General features: G+C 46.4%; 2 protein-coding genes across 9 annotated transcripts in view; both read left to right on the top strand.

Annotated features, from left to right (window-relative positions):
- The window catches only part of LOC127906875 (uncharacterized), a 14,629-nt gene extending 1,422 nt beyond the window's left edge, over positions 1–13,207 (top strand). Inside the window, exons 2-5 of the mRNA XM_052460690.1 lie at positions 1,808–2,688; positions 12,150–12,236; positions 12,383–12,834; positions 13,001–13,207. Of these exons, the coding sequence (XP_052316650.1) occupies positions 1,808–2,688; positions 12,150–12,236; positions 12,383–12,834; positions 13,001–13,207 (1,627 nt within the window). The remainder of the gene's footprint in view (positions 1–1,807; positions 2,689–12,149; positions 12,237–12,382; positions 12,835–13,000) is intronic.
- Positions 1–17,500, top strand: part of arap2 (ArfGAP with RhoGAP domain, ankyrin repeat and PH domain 2) — a 272,636-nt gene that overhangs the window by 76,468 nt on the left and 178,668 nt on the right. For all 8 annotated transcript variants that reach the window (XR_008062416.1, XR_008062417.1, XR_008062418.1 and 5 more), the window contains exon 10: positions 15,194–15,300. Coding sequence is in view for 1 of the 8 variants with exons in the window: in XM_052459291.1 (XP_052315251.1) it covers positions 15,194–15,300 (107 nt within the window). In the remaining 7 variants the exon portion in view is untranslated. The remainder of the gene's footprint in view (positions 1–15,193; positions 15,301–17,500) is intronic.

A 17,500-nucleotide genomic window follows, 5' to 3' on the forward strand; every position in this document is an offset into this window, starting at 1 on the left:
GTGAAATGTTAACTAGTTAACTAGCTAACAAACTAACTACTATCTATGAACTAATGTTTTTTACTCTACAGTATGTGGTTATTTTTCAGAATGAGAGAATTAGGTGGAAATGTGGCGTTGCTTGTTAGTTAAACAAGTGGATTCAGGGATGAAGTAGAGATGGAGCTGGGTCTGGTTTAAACTGGATGCCTCTATAGAGGTGAAAGCAACATCACACACTTTCCCTCTTTCTCACTTCGATACAGTGGATAAAAAGGAGTATGCCAGGTGTTACTCTCTGCCTGAAAGAGATCAATTATGCCAACAAAGGGTCTCATGCTCTGCTGGCACGTTGTAGAACAGATGTCCACAGGCAGAACCTGTACAATGTAATAATGTTTGTTTTGATATTTGTTTTGGTTGTGTTGAACTTGACAGTAACGTGTGTGTGTGTGTGTGTGTATTTGTGTGTGTGCGCGTGTGTGTGCGTGCGTGTCTCTGCGTGCGTGCGTGCGTGTGTGTGTGTGTGTGTGTGTGTGCGTGCGGCGTGCGTGTATAATGTTTCTGTGTCTGTGAATGTTATTTTTACACCCATGTAGCCTTGTGTGATGGATGTCTACTGTGTCTGTAGAGCAACAATACAATGCCTGTTTGTTTCATTCTATTTCTACTAAAACATTTTTCCCCCAAGTTAAATATTTAGATGTGTGTGTCTGTGTGTGTGTGTGTGTGTGTGTGTGTGTGTGTGTGTTTGTGTGTGTGTGTGTGTGTGTGTGTGTCTGTGTGTGTGTGGTTACAAGCGTTCTATTATAAAGGCTGTCATGGCTAACTACAATATTACTGTACAGTTTTTTTCTCAAGACTTGAGTTTCATTTGCAGTAAAGTCTAGGCAACAAATAACATTGAAATGCTAAAAAACATATTTTTTTAGCTGTGAGTTGTGTGTTCACAGTGTGTATGTTTTATGTTTGTGCACAGAGACTGTCATGTAGATGTGTGCGTGCGTTTGTTGTTTAATTAGTTGTCTGTGTTGTGTGTGTGTGTGGATTTATTTGACATGTTTGTGTGCAACAAAATAAAGTGTCATGTGTTTTGGGCCCTGTGAGCAGTTTGCATCCCTGTATTGTGTATAAACAGGTGAGGGGAAAAATATGTTCTATTATATGTAATTAATTTTGAATTCAGACTAACAGCAACAAAAATGCCTGTTTGAATCATTCTATTTCTACTGAAAACATTTTTTCTGAATGCTCTAAATATTTAATGTGGGAGGTGTGTGTGGTTACGGGAGAAGAATATAAAGGCTGGAGGGCTAACTACAATATTACTGTACAATTTTTTTCTCAAGATCTTGATTTATTAGTAAACCATCTAGGCAGTAAACCATCATGGTGAAATGTAAACCATCATGTTGTAAAAACATATGTTTTTTAAACCATCAGTTGTATTAGTAAACCATCATGTTGTAACCACTTTTTATTTTACAGAAGATCATGTTGTAGATCAAACCATTTGTTGTTTAATTAGTGTATTGTAAAACTGTTGCATTAGTTCCCCGTCATGTTGTATTAGTAAACATCATGTTGTAAAAGTAAAGCATCATCTTTTTAGGGAACTCATCAGTTTGCATTGTATTAGTGTATAAACATCATGTTGTATTATGAACCATTATTTTGTATTCAGACTAACACATCAAAATGTGGAATGTATTAGAAAACCAGGCTCTGTTGTAGGGTGTTAAAGTGAACCATCATGTTGTATTAGTAAACCATCATGTTGTAGATGTAAACCATCATGTTGTATTAGTGAACCATCATGTTGTATTAGTAAACCATCATGTTGTATTAGTGAATCATCATGTTGTATTAGTAAACCATCATGTTGTATTAGTAAACCATCATGTTGTATTAGTGAACCATCATGTTGTATTAGTGAACCATCATGTTGTATTAGTGAACCATTATGTTGTATTAGTAAACCATCATGTTGTATTAGTGAACCATCATGTTGTATTAGTGAACCATCATGTTGTATTAGTAAACCATTGTGTTGTATTAGTGAACCATCATGTTGTATTAGTAAACCATCATGTTGTATTAGTGAATCATCATGTTGTATTAGTGAACCATCATGTTGTATTAGTAAACCATCATGTTGTATTAGTAAACCATCATGTTGTATTAGTAAACCATCATGTTGTATTAGTAAACCATCATGTTGTATTAGTAAACCATCATGTTGTATTAGTGAATCATCATGTTGTATTAGTGAATCATCATGTTGTATTAGTGAACCATCATGTTGTATTAGTAAACCATCATGTTGTATTAGTAAACCATCATGTTGTATTAGTAAACCATCATGTTGTATTAGTGAATCATCATGTTGTATTAGTGAATCATCATGTTGTATTAGTGAACCATCATGTTGTATTAGTAAACCATCATGTTGTATTAGTAAACCATCATGTTGTATTAGTAAACCATCATGTTGTATTAGTAAACCATCATGTTGTATTAGTGAATCATCATGTTGTATTAGTGAATCATCATGTTGTATTAGTAAACCATCATGTTGTATTAGTAAACCATCATGTTGTATTAGTAAACCATCATGTTGTATTAGTAAACCATCATGTTGTATTAGTAAACCATCATGTTGTATTAGTAAACCATCATGTTGTATTAGTAAACCATCATGTTGTATTAGTAAACCATTATGTTGTATTAGTAAACCATTATGTTGTATTAGTAAACCATTATGTTGTATTAGTAAACCATCATGTTGTATTAGTAAACCATCATGTTGTATTAGTAAACCATCATGTTGTATTAGTAAACCATTATGTTTTATTAGTGAACCATCATGTTGTATTAGTAAACCATTATGTTGTATTAGTAATTGCACAACCCAGTGCTCTCTCAAACCTTAACTCTCTCTCTGCATCATCCCTGCACCACCCAGTGCTCTCTCTAACCTTAACCCTCTCTCTGCATTATCCCTGCACCGCCCAGTGCTCTCTCTAACCCTACTCCTCTCTCTGAATCATAATTGTACCGCCCAGTGCCCTCTCTTAACCTTTCTCTGCATCATCATTGCTCCACCCGGTGATCTCTCTAACCCTCTCTCTGCATCATCATTGCTCCACCCGGTGATCTCTCTAACCCTCTCTCTGCATCATCATTGCACCGCCCGGTGATCTCGCAAACCCTAACCCTCTCTCTGAATCATCATTGCACCGCCCAGTGCTCTCTCTAACCCTACTCCTCTATCTGTATAATCATTGCACCGCCCGGTGCAGTCTCTAACCCTACTCCTCTATCTGTATAATCATTGCACCGCCCGGTGCAGTCTCTAACCCTAACCCTAACTCTTCTCCTCTCTCTGCATCATTATGGCACCGTCCGGTGCAGTCTCTAACCCTAACTCTTCTCCTCTCTCTGCATCATCATTGCCCCACGGCTCTCAGCTATTGTAATTGGGGGAGTCATTTTTATCTCTAATGCCAGAATGTTCCTTCACCTCCCTCCACCCCTTCTTCCACCCCTCCCTCCATCCCTGGTGATTTAATTGGACAGGGCAGGAGGCCACAGCACATACTGGCAAGGTAACTAGCAGTCGGGCCGGATCCTAACAGCCATATCTGTAATTGGCTGTTGAGAGGGATGAGGGCTATTAGATGGGCGACACACACACACACACACACACACACACACACACACACACACACACACACACACACACACACACACACACACACACACACACACACACACACACACACACACACACACACACACACACACACACAATGACACAATGACACAGACACGTACAGTATAGGCACGCAGAAACAATCACATACAGCTACGAAGACACATTTACTATACACACACACACATATATACACACACACACTTCATATAGAGCTGTCCTCGTTTGCAACTCTGTAAATTATCCATGAGGGCAATTGACCACTCTTCAGATGAAGTTGCCCAGGTACTTTGTCGCAGAGTTCAATGTTGCACTACAATGGGGAAGAGGGAGATAGCGAGAGACGCTGCATTCACAGCTCAATGCACACTGTCGTAAATGGAAAGTAGAACCTTGGAGTAAGGTACCCTTCCATCACCTGTCATCCAATCAGATCACTCAGTTCATTTAAGAACTGTGTTGTTGCGATAGTGGCTTTTGTTTTCTCTCTCACTTCTTCCTTATTTCTTCTTCTTTCTGCCATGTCTCAATACTCCCTCTCTCAATTCAATTCAATTTAAGGGTAACGTATGTTTACATTGCCAAAGCAAGTTAAATAGATAATAAACAAAAGTGAAATAAACAATCAAAATGAACAGTAAACACATTACACTTACAAAAGTTCCAAAAGGATAAAGATGTTTCAAATGTCATATTATGTGTATATATACAGTGTTGTGATGTTGTGAAAATAGTTCAAGTACGAAAGGGAAAATAAATAAGCATAAAAATAGGTTGTATTTACAATGGTGTTTGTTCTTCACTGGTTGCCCTTTTCTCGTGGCAACAGGTCACAAATGTTACTGTGTGGTATTTCACCCAATAAATCTGTGAGTTGATCAAAATTTGATAAAAAAAAAAAATATTTGTGGGTCTGTGTAATCTGAAGGAAATATGTGTCTCTAATATGGTCATACATTGGGCAGGAGGTTAGGAAGTGCAGCTCAGTTTCCACCTCATTTTGTGGGCATTGAGCCTACGGAGGCCTTTCTCAATAGCAAGGCTATGCTCACTGAGTCTGGACATAGTCAAAGCTTTCCTTAAGTTTGGGTCAGTCACAGTGGTCAGGTATTCTGCCACTGTGTACTCTCTGTTGAGGGCCAAATAGCATTCTAGTTCGCTCAGTTTTTTTGTTAATTACTTGACACATTGGAAATAATTATCGTTTTATTTTCTCATGATTTGGTTGGGTCTAATTGTGTTGATATCCTGAGACCCTGTGGGGTGTGTTTGTGAACAGAGCCCCAGGACCAGCTTGCTTAGGGGACTCTTCTCCATGTTCATCTCTCTGTAGGTGATGGCTTTGTTATGGAAGGTTTGGGAATCACTTCCTTTTAGGTGGTTGTAGAATTTAACGTCTCTTTAGAGGTTTTTGATAATTAGCGGGTATCAGCCTAATTCTGCTCTACATGCATTATTGGGTGTTTTACATTGTACACTGAGGATATTTTTCAATTTATCAATTTGGTGTTTGTCCCATTTAGTGAATTCTTGGTTGGTGAGCAGACCCCAGACCTCACAAACATAACGGGGAATGGGCTTTATGACTGATTCAAGTATTTTTAGCCAGATGTCAAATGTTATGTTCCTTTTGATGGAATAGAAGGCCCTCCTAGCCTTGACTCTCAGATTGTTCACAGATTTGTGGAAGTTACCTGTGTTTAGGCCAAGGTATGTATCGTTGTTTTGTGTGCTCTAGGGCAACGGTGTCTAGATGGAATTTGTATTTGTGGTCCTGGCGACTTCACCTTTTTTGGAACACCATTATTTTGGTCTTACTGAGAATTACTGTCAGGGCCCAGGTCTGACAGAATCTGTGCGGAAGATCTAGCTGCTGCTGTAGGCCCTCCTTGGTTGGTGACAGTAGCATCAGATCATCAGCAAACAGTAGACGTTTGACTTCAGATTCTAGTAGGGTGAGGCCTTGTGCTGCAGACTTTTCAAGTGCCCTCTCCAATTCATTGATATATATGTTGAAGAGGGTGGGGCTTAAGCTGCATCCCTGTCTCACCCCACGGCCCTGTGGGAATACATGTGCTTTTTGCCACACGCTTGTTGTTTGTGTACATGGGTTTTGCAATGTCGTATGTTTTTCCCCCAACACCACTTTTGCTTTTTTGAAATCAACAAAGCATGATAAGACTTTGCCTTTCTTTTGGTTTGTTTGTTTGTTTGCAGGGTGAATACGTGGTCTGTCGATACAATAATTTGATAAAAAGCTAATTTCACATTTGCTCAGTACATTGTTTTCACTGAGGAAATGTACGAGTCTGCTGTTAACTTCTTGACGCACCGTTAGCGGGATCATTTTCATCAAAACCCTCTGAATTGCAGCGCGCCAAATTCAAATTAAATGACTAAACATATTTAATTTTCATGAAATCACAAGTGCAATATAGCAAAACACAGTTTAGCTTGTTGTTAATCCACCTGGCGTGTCAGATTTCAATACAGCTTTTCGCACAACGAGCGTTTATGTAAGAACATCTCTCTCAGTAGAAAAAACATTACAAGCACCTAGCAGCCAAGTAGATTGGTCACGAAAGTCAGAAAAACAACAGATTAAATCGCTTACCTTTAATGATGTTTGCACTCATGAGACTCCCAGTTACACAATAAATGTTCCTTTTGTTCCATAAAGATTATTTTTTACATCCAATATACCTCCATTTGTTTGGCGCGTTATGTTCAGAAATCCACAGGCTCGAGCGGTCACGACATCGCATACGACAATTCCATATAGTATCCGTAAAGTTCGTAGAAACATGTCAAACGTTTTTTATAATCAATCCTCGGGTTGTTTTTACAATATATAATCGATAACATATCAACCAGGACTGTCGCTTTTTCAATAGGAGAGGGAGAGACAATGTCTGCCCCACACTGTTGCGCAAGCAAAACTCTGCGAACACCCAGCTATCCACTGAGGCAATGTTATCTTTCTCGCTCATTTTTCAAAATAAAAGCCTGAAACTATGTCTGAAGACTGTTCACAACATGTGGAAGCCATGGGAAAAGGAATCTGGTTGACATCCCTTTAAATGGACACAAGGCATCCAATGGAACAGAGAGCTTTCAGGAAAAACAACACTTCCTTGATGGATTTTCCTCAGGTTTTCGCCTGCAATATCAGTTCTGTTATACTCACAGACAATATTTTGACAGTTTTGGAAACTTTAGAGTGTTTCCTATCCTAATCTGACAATTATATGCATATTCTAGATTCTGGGCCTGAGAAATAGGCCGTTTCAAATGGCTAAGTTTTTTAACCAAAAACAAAAATCCTGCCCCCTACACTCAAGAAGTTAATGATATTGCAGAGGATTTTCCCAAGGTTGCTGTTGACACATATCCCACGGTAGTTGTTGGGGTCAAATTTCTCTCCACTTTTGTGGATTGGGGTGATATGTCCTTGGTTCCAAATATTGGGGAAGATGCCAGCTGAGGATGATGTTAAAGAGTTTTAGTATAGCCAGTTGGAATATGTTGTCTGTATATTTAATAATTTCATTCAGGATACCATCAACACCACAGGCCTTTCTGGGTTGAATGGTTTTTATTTTGTCCTGTAGTTAATTCAAGGTAATTGGTGAATACAGCGGGTTCTCGTCATCTTTAATAGTTGATTCTAAGATTAGTATTTGATCATGTATATGTTTTTGCTGTTTGTTATTTGTTATAGAGCCAACAATATTGGAGAAGTGGTTTACCCATATATCTCTGTTTTGGATAGATAATTCTTCATGTTGTTGTTTGTTTTGTGTTTTCCAATTTTCCCAGAAGTGGTTAGATTCTATGGATTCTTCAATTACATTGAGTTGATTTCTGACATGCTGTTCCTTCTTGTTCCGTAGTGTGTTTCTGTATTGTTTTAGTGATTCACCATAGTGAAGGCGTAGACTCAGGTTTGTCTTGTCTCTATGTTTTTGATTGGACTTGTTTCTCAATTTCCTTCTTGGATTTTTGCATTCTTCATCAAAACATTTGTCATTGTTGTTCATTTTCTTTGGTTTTCTATTTGAGATTTTTTTATTTCATAGGGAGGGTGAGACGTCAAATATAGTGTTTCGATAGTTTGCACCTTCACTATTACAGTTCAACATTTTTTTCCAGTTGTCTCAAAGGGATTGAATTTGTTGATGCCTAATTGTTTTTTGGTACAGTCACAAACTACATTTTTTCCCATCTATAGCATTTCTTAATATTAGTTCCTTTGGCTTTGATGCCTCATGATTGAGTATTGCTCTGTTCAAGTAGACTGTAATTATGCTGTGGTCTGATAGGGGGCTGACTCTGAGAGATTCTGGGTTGATGTCAGTGATAAAGTAGTCTCTCTCTCTCTTGCTTTCTCTCTCTCTCTCTCTCTGTCTCCCTTTCTCTCTTTCCATCCTCTTGCTCTCTCTTTCTCTCACTGTCTCTCTGTGTGTCTCACTCTCTCTCTCTATATATATTTATATTTATATTTATATATATATATCTCCTCATGTCTCACAACTGTCTAATTACGCAGCATTATTCAGAGAGGCCTTTCTCCCTCTCTCGTTTCCTCTCTCCCTCTCATTCGGGAAAAGTGCCTAATCAACAAAGATGGTGTCAATTAATTTCCCCTCTTTGTTTGCGGTAATGAGAGTAAACTGTGTCTGTGGTGATGAACTGTTCTTATGATAACAGGCCAGGTTGACATAGTTTTATGTTTGGTGCCACTGCAGCGGTTTTCAATTCACTGTTATGATGTATTGTGGAGGGGCATTTTTATTCTCTCTCTCTCTCTGTCTTCCTGTCTCGTCTTTCTCTGTTCCTCCCTCTTCTCTCTCTGTCTTTCTCCCTCTTCCTCCCTCTTCACTCTCTGTCTTCCTCTCTCTTCTCTCTCTGTCTTCCTCCCTCTTCTCTCTCTGTCTTCCTCCCTCTTCTATCTCTGTCTTCCTCCCTTTTCGCTCTCTGTCTTCCTCCCTCTTCCTCACTCTTCGCTCTCTGTCTTTCTTCCTCACTCTTCGCTCTCTGTCTTTCTCCCTCTTCCTCCCTCTTCGTTCTCTGTCTTCCTCTCTCTTCTCTCTCTGTCTTCCTCCCTCTTCTATCTCTGTCTTCCTCCCTCTTCTCTCTCTGTCTTCCTCCCTCTTCTCTCTCTGTCTTCCTCCCTCTTCTCTCTCTGTCTTCCTCCCTCTTCTCTCTCTGTCTTCCTCCCTCTTCGCTCTCTGTCTTCCTCCCTCTTCCTCACTCTTCGCTCTCTGTCTTCCTCCCTCTTCTTCTCTCTTCTCTCTCTGTCTTCCTCTCTCTTCGCTCTCTGTCTTCCTCCCTCTTCCTCCCTCTTCGCTCTCTGTCTTCCTCCCTCTTCTCTCTCTGTCTTCCTCCCTCTTCTCTCTCTGTCTTCCTCCGTTTTCGCTCTCTGTCTTCCTCCCTCTTCCTCACTCTTCGCTCTCTGTCTTCCTCCCTCTTCCTCACTCTTCGCTCTCTGTCTTTCTCCCTCTTCCTCCCTCTTCGTTCTCTGTCTTCCTCTCTTCTCTCTCTGTCTTCCTCCCTCTTCTATCTCTGTCTTCCTCCCTCTTCTCTCTCTGTCTTCCTCCCTCTTCTCTCTCTGTCTTCCTCCCTCTTCTCTCTCTGTCTTCCTCCCTCTTCACTCTCTGTCTTCCTCCCTCTTCCTCACTCTTCGCTCTCTGTCTTCCTCCCTCTTCTTCTCTCTTCTCTCTCTGTCTTCCTCTCTCTTCGCTCTCTGTCTTCCTCCCTCTTCCTCCCTCTTCGCTCTCTGTCTTCCTCCCTCTTCGCTCTCTGTCTTCCTCCCTCTTCGCTCTCTGTCTTCTTCGCTCTCTGTCTTCCTCCCTCTTCTTCCCGCTTCGCTCTCTGTCTTCCTCCCTCTTCGCTCTCTGTCTTCCTCCCTCTTCCTCTCTCTTCTCCCTCTTCGCTCTCTGTCTTCCTCCCTCTTCGCTCTCTGTCTTCCTCCCTCTTCGCTCTCTGTCTTCCTCCCTCTTCTTCCCGCTTCGCTCTCTGTCTTCCTCCCTCTTCGCTCTCTGTCTTCCTCCCTCTTCCTCCCTCCTCGCTCTCTGTCTTCCTCCCTCTTCCTCTCTCTTCTCTCCGCTCTCTGTCTTCCTCCCTCTTCGCTCTCTGTCTTCCTCCCTCTTCCTCCCTCTTCGCTCTCTGTCCTCCTCCCTCTTCCTCCCTCTTCGCTCTCTGTCTTCCTCCCTCTTCCTCCCGCTTCGCTCTCTGTCTTCCTCCCTCTTCGCTCTCTGTCTTCCTCCCTCTTCCTCCCTCTTCGCTCTCTGTCTTCCTCCCTCTTCGCTCTCTGTCTTCCTCCCTCTTCCTCCCTCTTCGCTCTCTGCCCTCCTCCCTCTTCCTCCCTCTTCGCTCTCTGTCTTCCTCCCTCTTCCTCCCGCTTCGCTCTCTGTCTTCCTCCCTCTTCCTCCCTCTTCGCTCTCTGTCTTCCTCCTTCTTCGCTCTCTGTCTTCTTCCCTCTTCCTCCCTCTTCACTCTCTGTCTTCCTCCCTCTTCACTCTCTGTCTTCCTCCCTCTTCCTCCCTCTTCACTCTCTGTCTTCCTCCCTCTTCCCCCCTCTTCGCTCTCTGTCTTCCTCCCTCTTCCTCCCTCTTCGCTCTCTGTCTTCCTCCCTCTTCCTCCCTCTTCGCTCTCTGTCTTCCTCCCTCTTCCTCCCTCTTCGCTCTCTGTCGTCCTCCCTCTTCCTCCCTCTTCGCTCTCTGTCTTCCTCCCTCTTCCTCCCTCTTCGCTCTCTGTCTTCCTCCCTCTTCCCCCCTCTTCGCTCTCTGTCTTCCTCCCTCTTCCTCTCTCTTCTATCTCTGCCTTCCTCCCTCTTCCCCCCTCTTCGCTCTCTGTCTTCCTCCCTCTTCCTCTCTCTTCTATCTCTGTCTTCCTCCCTCTTCCTCTCTCTTCTCTCTCTGTCTTTCTCTCTCTTCTATCTCTGCCTTCCTCCCTCTTCTCTCTCTCCTGTATATCTTCCTACTTTCCTCTCTCTCATTTTCTCATCTGTTCCTCTCCCTCTCTGTCTGGGGGCGATGAGAAAGCGTCTCCTCAGCCCTTTTGAGTGCAGGAGAAGGAGGAGACAGCCTGCGTTAGTTTAGCATCCCACTCTGCTACTACTGGCGGGCAGACAGACACACACACACAGACACACACAGACACACACAGACAAACATACACACTTACACTCATTCACACAGACACACACACACACAGACACACACACAAGAGGAAAGGTGCATTTAAACAAAGCGTGGACATCTTTCAGCCACCTCTTCAGACTCTTCTTCTCACACATTTTACTATGTCATTCTCATGTGTCTCTGTGCAAAGGCCCCTGGAAATAGGGCATGTGGCCTGTACTCTGTTTGTTTATTAGACCGAATGACACTCGTAGGAGAGGCCAGATTTAGTTCTAATGAGATGAGATTCATATCCATTATGATGTTCTATTCTACCTGGAGGAGGGGCTGAGAGGAGGGGCTGAGAGGAAGGGCTGAGAGGAGGGGCTGAGAGGAAGGGCTGAGAGGAGGGGCTGAGAGGAGGGGCTGAGAGGAGGGGCTGAGAGGAGGGGCTGAGAGGAGGGGCTGAGAGGAGGGGCTGAGAGGAGGGGCTGAGAGGAGGGGCTGAGAGGAGGGGCTGAGAGGAGGGGCTGAGAGGAGGGGCTGAGAGGAAGGGCTGGAGGAAGGGCTGAGAGGAGGGGCTGAGAGGAAGGGCTGAGGAGGGGCTGAGTGGAGGGGCTGAGTGGAGGGGCTGAGTGGAGGGGCTGAGAGGAGGGGCTGAGAGGAGGGGCTGAGAGGAGGGGCTGAGAGGAGGGGCTGAGAGGAGGGGCTGAGAGGAGGGGCTGAGAGGAGGGGCTGAGAGGAGGGGCTGAGAGGAGGGGCTGAGAGGAGGGGCTGAGAGGAGGGGCTGAGAGGAGGGGCTGAGAGGAGGGGCTGAGAGGAGGGGCTGAGAGGAGGGGCTGAGTGGAGGGGCTGAGAGGAAGGGCTGAGAGGAGGGGGCTGAGAGGAGGGGCTGAGAGGAGGGGCTGAGAGGAGGGGCTGAGAGGAAGGGCTGAGAGGAGGGGCTGAGAGGAAGGGCTGAGAGGAGGGGCTGAGTGGAGGGGCTGAGTGGAGGGGCTGAGTGGAGGGGCTGAGAGGAGGGGCTGAGAGGAGGGGCTGAGAGGAGGGGCTGAGAGGAGGGGTTGAGAGGAGGGGCTGAGAGGAAGGGCTGAGAGGAGGGGCTGAGTGGAGGGGCTGTGGAGGGAAAACCCAGATATTCACAACGTTTGTGATTTAAAATTCAATTATGCCGCTTTATTTTAGTGGTTTAGTGAAGGCGGGTAATTTTTTACCCTTAGGACAAGGGGGTATACAGAATGTTAAGACTACACAAGGGTTCAATTAAAAAGATGCATTCCTGCGTTAGCGGAGACTGCGTTCCTGCGTTGGCGGAGACTGCGCTCCTGCGTTAGCGGAGACTGCGTTCCTGCGTTGGCAGAGACTGCGCTCCTGCGTTAGCGGAGACTGCGTTCCTGCGTTGGCGGAGACTGCGCTCCTGCGTTAGCGGAGACTGCGTTCCTGCGTTAGCGGAGACTGCGTTCCTGCGTTAGCGGAGACTGCGTTCCTGCGTTAGCGGAGACTGCGTTCCTGCGTTAGCGGAGACTGCGTTCCTGCGTTGGCGGAGACTGCGTTCCTGCGTTGGCAGAGACTGCGTTCCTGCGTTGGCAGAGACTGCGTTCCTGCGTTGGCAGAGACTGCGTTCCTGCGTTGGCAGAGACTGCGTTCCTGCGTTGGCGGAGACTGCGTTCCTGCGTTAGCGGAGACTGCGTTCCTGCGTTGGCGGAGACTGCGTTCCTGCGTTGGCAGAGACTGCGTTCCTGCGTTGGCAGAGACTGCGTTCCTGCGTTGGCAGAGACTGCGTTCCTGCGTTGGCAGAGACTGCGTTCCTGCGTTAGCGGAGACTGCGTTCCTGCGTTAGCGGAGACTGCGTTCCTGCGTTGGCGGAGACTGCGTTCCTGCGTTAGCGGAGACTGCGTTCCTGCGTTAGAGGAGACTGCGTTCCTGCGTTGGCAGGGACTGCGTTCCTGCGTTAGCGGAGACTGCGTTCCTGTGTTGGCGGAGACTGCGTTCCTGCGTTGGCGGAGACTGCGTTCCTGCGTTAGCGGAGACTGCGTTCCTGCGTTAGCGGAGACTGCGTTCCTGCGTTAGCGGAGACTGCGTTCCTGCGTTGGCAGAGACTGCGCTCCTGCGTTAGCGGAGACTGCGTTCCTGCGTTGGCGGAGACTGCGTTCCTGCGTTAGCGGAGACTGCGTTCCTGCGTTAGCGGAGACTGCGTTCCTGCGTTAGCGGAGACTGCGTTCCTGCGTTGGCGGAGACTGCGCTCCTGCGTTGGCGGAGACTGCGTTCCTGCGTTAGCGGAGACTGCGTTCCTGCGTTAGCGGAGACTGCGTTCCTGCGTTGGCAGAGACTGCGTTCCTGCGTTGGCGGAGACTGCGTTCCTGCGTTAGCGGAGACTGCGTTCCTGCGTTAGCGGAGACTGCGTTCCTGCGTTAGCGGAGACTGCGTTCCTGCGTTAGAGGAGACTGCGTTCCTGCGTTGGCAGGGACTGCGTTCCTGCGTTAGCGGAGACTGCGTTCCTGTGTTGGCGGAGACTGCGTTCCTGCGTTGGCAGAGACTGCGTTCCTGCGTTGGCGGAGACTGCGTTCCTGCGTTAGCGGAGACTGCGTTCCTGCGTTGGCGGAGACTGCGTTCCTGCGTTAGCGGAGACTGCGTTCCTGCGTTAGCGGAAACTGCGTTCCTGCGTTGGCGGAGACTGCGTTCCTGCGTTGGCAGAGACTGTGTTCCTGCGTTAGCGGAGACTGCGTTCCTGCGTTAGCGGAGACTGCGTTCCTGCGTTAGCGGAGACTGTGTTCCTGCGTTAGCGGAGACTGTGTTCCTGCGTTAGCGGAGACTGCGTTCCTGCGTTGGCGGAGACTGCGTTCCTGCGTTGGCGGAGACTGCGTTCCTGCGTTAGCGGAGACTGCGTTCCTGCGTTAGCGGAGACTGCGTTCCTGCGTTAGCGGAGACTGCGTTCCTGCGTTGGCGGAGACTGCGTTCCTGCGTTGGCAGAGACTGCGTTCCTGCGTTGGCAGAGACTGCGTTCCTGCGTTGGCAGAGACTGCGTTCCTGCGTTGGCAGAGACTGCGTTCCTGCGTTGGCGGAGACTGCGTTCCTGCGTTAGCGGAGACTGCGTTCCTGCGTTAGCGGAGACTGCGTTCCTGCGTTGGCGGAGACTGCGTTCCTGCGTTAGCGGAGACTGCGTTCCTGCGTTGGCGGAGACTGCGTTCCTGCGTTGGCGGAGACTGCGTTCCTGCGTTAGCGGAGACTGCGTTCCTGCGTTAGCGGAGACTGCGTTCCTGCGTTAGCGGAGACTGCGTTCCTGCGTTGGCGGAGACTGTGTTCCTGCGTTAGCGGAGACTGCTTTCCTGCGTTAGCGGAGACTGCGTTCCTGCGTTAGCGGAGACTGCGTTCCTGCGTTAGAGGAGACTGCGTTCCTGCGTTGGCAGGGACTGCGTTCCTGCGTTAGCGGAGACTGCGTTCCTGTGTTGGCGGAGACTGCGTTCCTGCGTTGGCAGAGACTGTGTTCCTGCGTTGGCGGAGACTGCGTTCCTGCGTTAGCGGAGACTGCGTTCCTGCGTTAGCGGAGACTGCGTTCCTGCGTTAGCGGAGACTGCGTTCCTGCGTTAGCGGAAACTGCGTTCCTGCGTTGGCGGAGACTGCGTTCCTGCGTTGGCAGAGACTGCGTTCCTGCGTTAGCGGAGACTGCGTTCCTGCGTTGGCGGAGACTGCGTTCCTGCGTTAGCGGAGACTGCGTTCCTGCGTTAGCGGAGACTGTGTTCCTGCGTTAGCGGAGACTGCGTTCCTGCGTTGGCGGAGACTGCGCTCCAGCGTTGGCGGAAATGCGTTCCTGCGAAAACGGATGACAGAGAATGCTGACAGCGGAGAATGAAGCAACATGGTGAGCCAGTGCGTTCCTGCGTCAATACATGTATCTGTTGAATTACTTGTTTTGTGTCGGAGACTGACTTCCATGCGAATGACCTTTGACCTCCCAGCGTTGGCGGAGACTGCGTCTCTCGTTAGCTTTGTTTCCCCATCGGAGACTGGCCTCCTAGGCGGAGAGCCTGTCTTACTTTATGTTTGATCTGATGTAGTGGAGACTGTTCTACAGGACGTTCAGAGCTGGCCTGCGTTGGCGGAGACTGCGTTCCTGCGTTCCTGTAAAACGAGGCGGAAACTCGATGAAAACGGGAAGCAAAATGACAGAGAATGAAGCAACATGGTGACCAGTTCATCACTGTGGTCAATACATGTATCTGTTGAATGACTTGTTTTGTGTCAGTGAGTGACTTCCATGTGAATGACCTTTGACCTCCCAGCCTCTCTCTCCTCTGTTTCCCCATCATGCACTTGGCCTCCTAGTGTCATAGCCTGTCTTAGTTTATGTTTGATCTGATGTAGTGTATCTGTTCTACAGGACTTCAGAGCTGGCCTGGGTATTTCCCTGATCGACCTGACTGCTACTAACGTTAAAGATACAGACCGGAGGCTCTTCCAAATCAACACTCCCTTCAGGAACTTCTGGTGAGTCTGAGTGTCTGTGAGAAATGATGTGTATGAGAAAGTGTATGTTTGTGTGTGTGAACGGCTGTGTATGAACCCGTGTGTGTTGGTGTTTCATACCCACGTCTCAGTCCATTTCTCCTCCTGGTCTAAAATAGAAGATTATTCTTATTCTATTTTACCTACAATAATCATATCTCCCAAAACAATCCCAAAGTCATATTCAAGGTCAGGGTTTTAAAGGTGATTTACTCATTATAGAAAGGCTCCCGTGGAATGTCATTGTTAGATAACACGTTGAGAGGTAACAATGAATCCAACTGTGAAGTTGAATAAGTTACTTGTATTTCTACCGTAAGCTGTTCAAGAGAAACTTCTGTAAAAAGGTTATGACTTGGAATGTTACCTTGGAATGTTACCTTGGAATGTTACCTTGGAATGTTAAGGTTAAGGAATACATTAAACTTACAATGCAGCTGTTTATCTCAATATCAAATCATGTCTAGGTAACATAGGTACCTTACTGTGATTGTTTTCAATTACAATTGTCACAAATATACAAAATAGCTTCTTAGTAAAGAGCTATTTCTCAAGCGAGAATTTTGCTAGGATTGTCTGGGAGCGTTCTGAGTGGGGAAGAGAAAACTGGCAGAGAGGTTATTGGCAGAGAGGTTTGGAACTCTCTTTGTTATTGCTCTAATAACTAAAGCCGGGCTAGACTATCTGGACCCTCTCTTTCTAAAATTATCCGCCAAAATTGTTTCAACCCCTTTTACCAGCCTGTTCAACCTCTCTTTCGTATTGTCTGAGATCCCCAAAGATTGGAAAGCTGTCGCGGTCATCCCCCTATTCAAAGAGGAAGACACTCTAGACCCAAACTGCTACAGACCTATATCTATCCTACCCTGCCTTTCTAAGGTCTTTGAAGACCAAGTCACCAACCATTTTGAATTCCACTGTACCTTCTCCACTATGCAATCTGGTTTCAGAGGTGGTCATGGGTGGACCTCAGCCAAGCTCAAGGTCCTAAACAATATTATAACCGCCATCGAGAAGAGACAATACTGTGCAGCTGTATTCATCGACCTGCCCAAGGCTTTCGACTCTGTCAATCATCAATCATATCGGCAGACTCGACAGCCTAGGTTTCTCAAATGATTGCCTCGCCTGGTTCACCAACTACTTCTCAGATAGAGTTCAGTGTGTCAAATCGGAGGGCCTGTTGTCCGGACCTCTGGCAGGCTCTATGGGGGTGCCACAGGGTTCAATTCTCGGGCCGACTCTTTTCTCTGTATACATCATCAATTATGTCACTAATGCTGCTGGTGATTCTCTGATCCACCTCTACGCAGACGACACCATTCTGTATACTTCGGACCCTTCTTTGGACACTGTGTTAAATAACCTCCAGATGAGCTTCAATGCCATACAACTCTCCTTCCGTGGCCTCCAACTGCTCTTTATGCAAGTTAAACTTAATGCATGCTCTTCAACCGATCGCTGGCCACACCTGCCCGCCCGTTCAGCATCAGTACTCTGGAGGGTTCTGACTTAGAATATGTGGACAACAACAAATACTTAGGTGTCTGGTTAGACTGTAAACTCTCCTTCCAGACTCACATTAAGCATCTCCAATCCAAAATTAAATCTAGAATTGGCTTCCTATTTCGCAACAAAGCATCCTTCACTCATGCTGCCAAACATACCCTCGTAAAACTGACTATCCTACCGATCCTTGACTTTGGCGACGTCATTTACAAAATAGCCTCCAACAATCTACTCAGCAAATTGGATGCAGTCTATCACAGTGACATCCGTTTTCTCACCAAAGGCCCATATACTACCCACCACTGCGACCTGTATGTTCTCATTGGCTGACCCTCGATTCATACTCGTCGCCAAACCCACTGGCTCCAGGTCATCTACAAGTCTCTGCTAGGTAAAGCCCCGCCTTATCTCAGCTCACTGGTCACCATAGCAGCACCCACTTGTAGCACCCACTCCAGCAGGTATATCTCACTGGTCACCCCCAAAGCCAACTCCTCCTTTGACTGCATTTCCTTCCAGTTCTCTTGAACAAATTGCAAAAATCACTGAAGCTGGAGACTCATATCTCCCTCACTAACGTTAAGTTGGAGCAGCTCGCAGATCACTGCACCTACATATCCCATCTGTTAATAGCCCATCCATCTACCTCATCCCCATACTGCAATGTATTTCT

Source organism: Oncorhynchus keta, chromosome 13 (assembly GCF_023373465.1).
Source record: "Oncorhynchus keta strain PuntledgeMale-10-30-2019 chromosome 13, Oket_V2, whole genome shotgun sequence".
Taxonomy (NCBI): domain Eukaryota; kingdom Metazoa; phylum Chordata; class Actinopteri; order Salmoniformes; family Salmonidae; genus Oncorhynchus; species Oncorhynchus keta.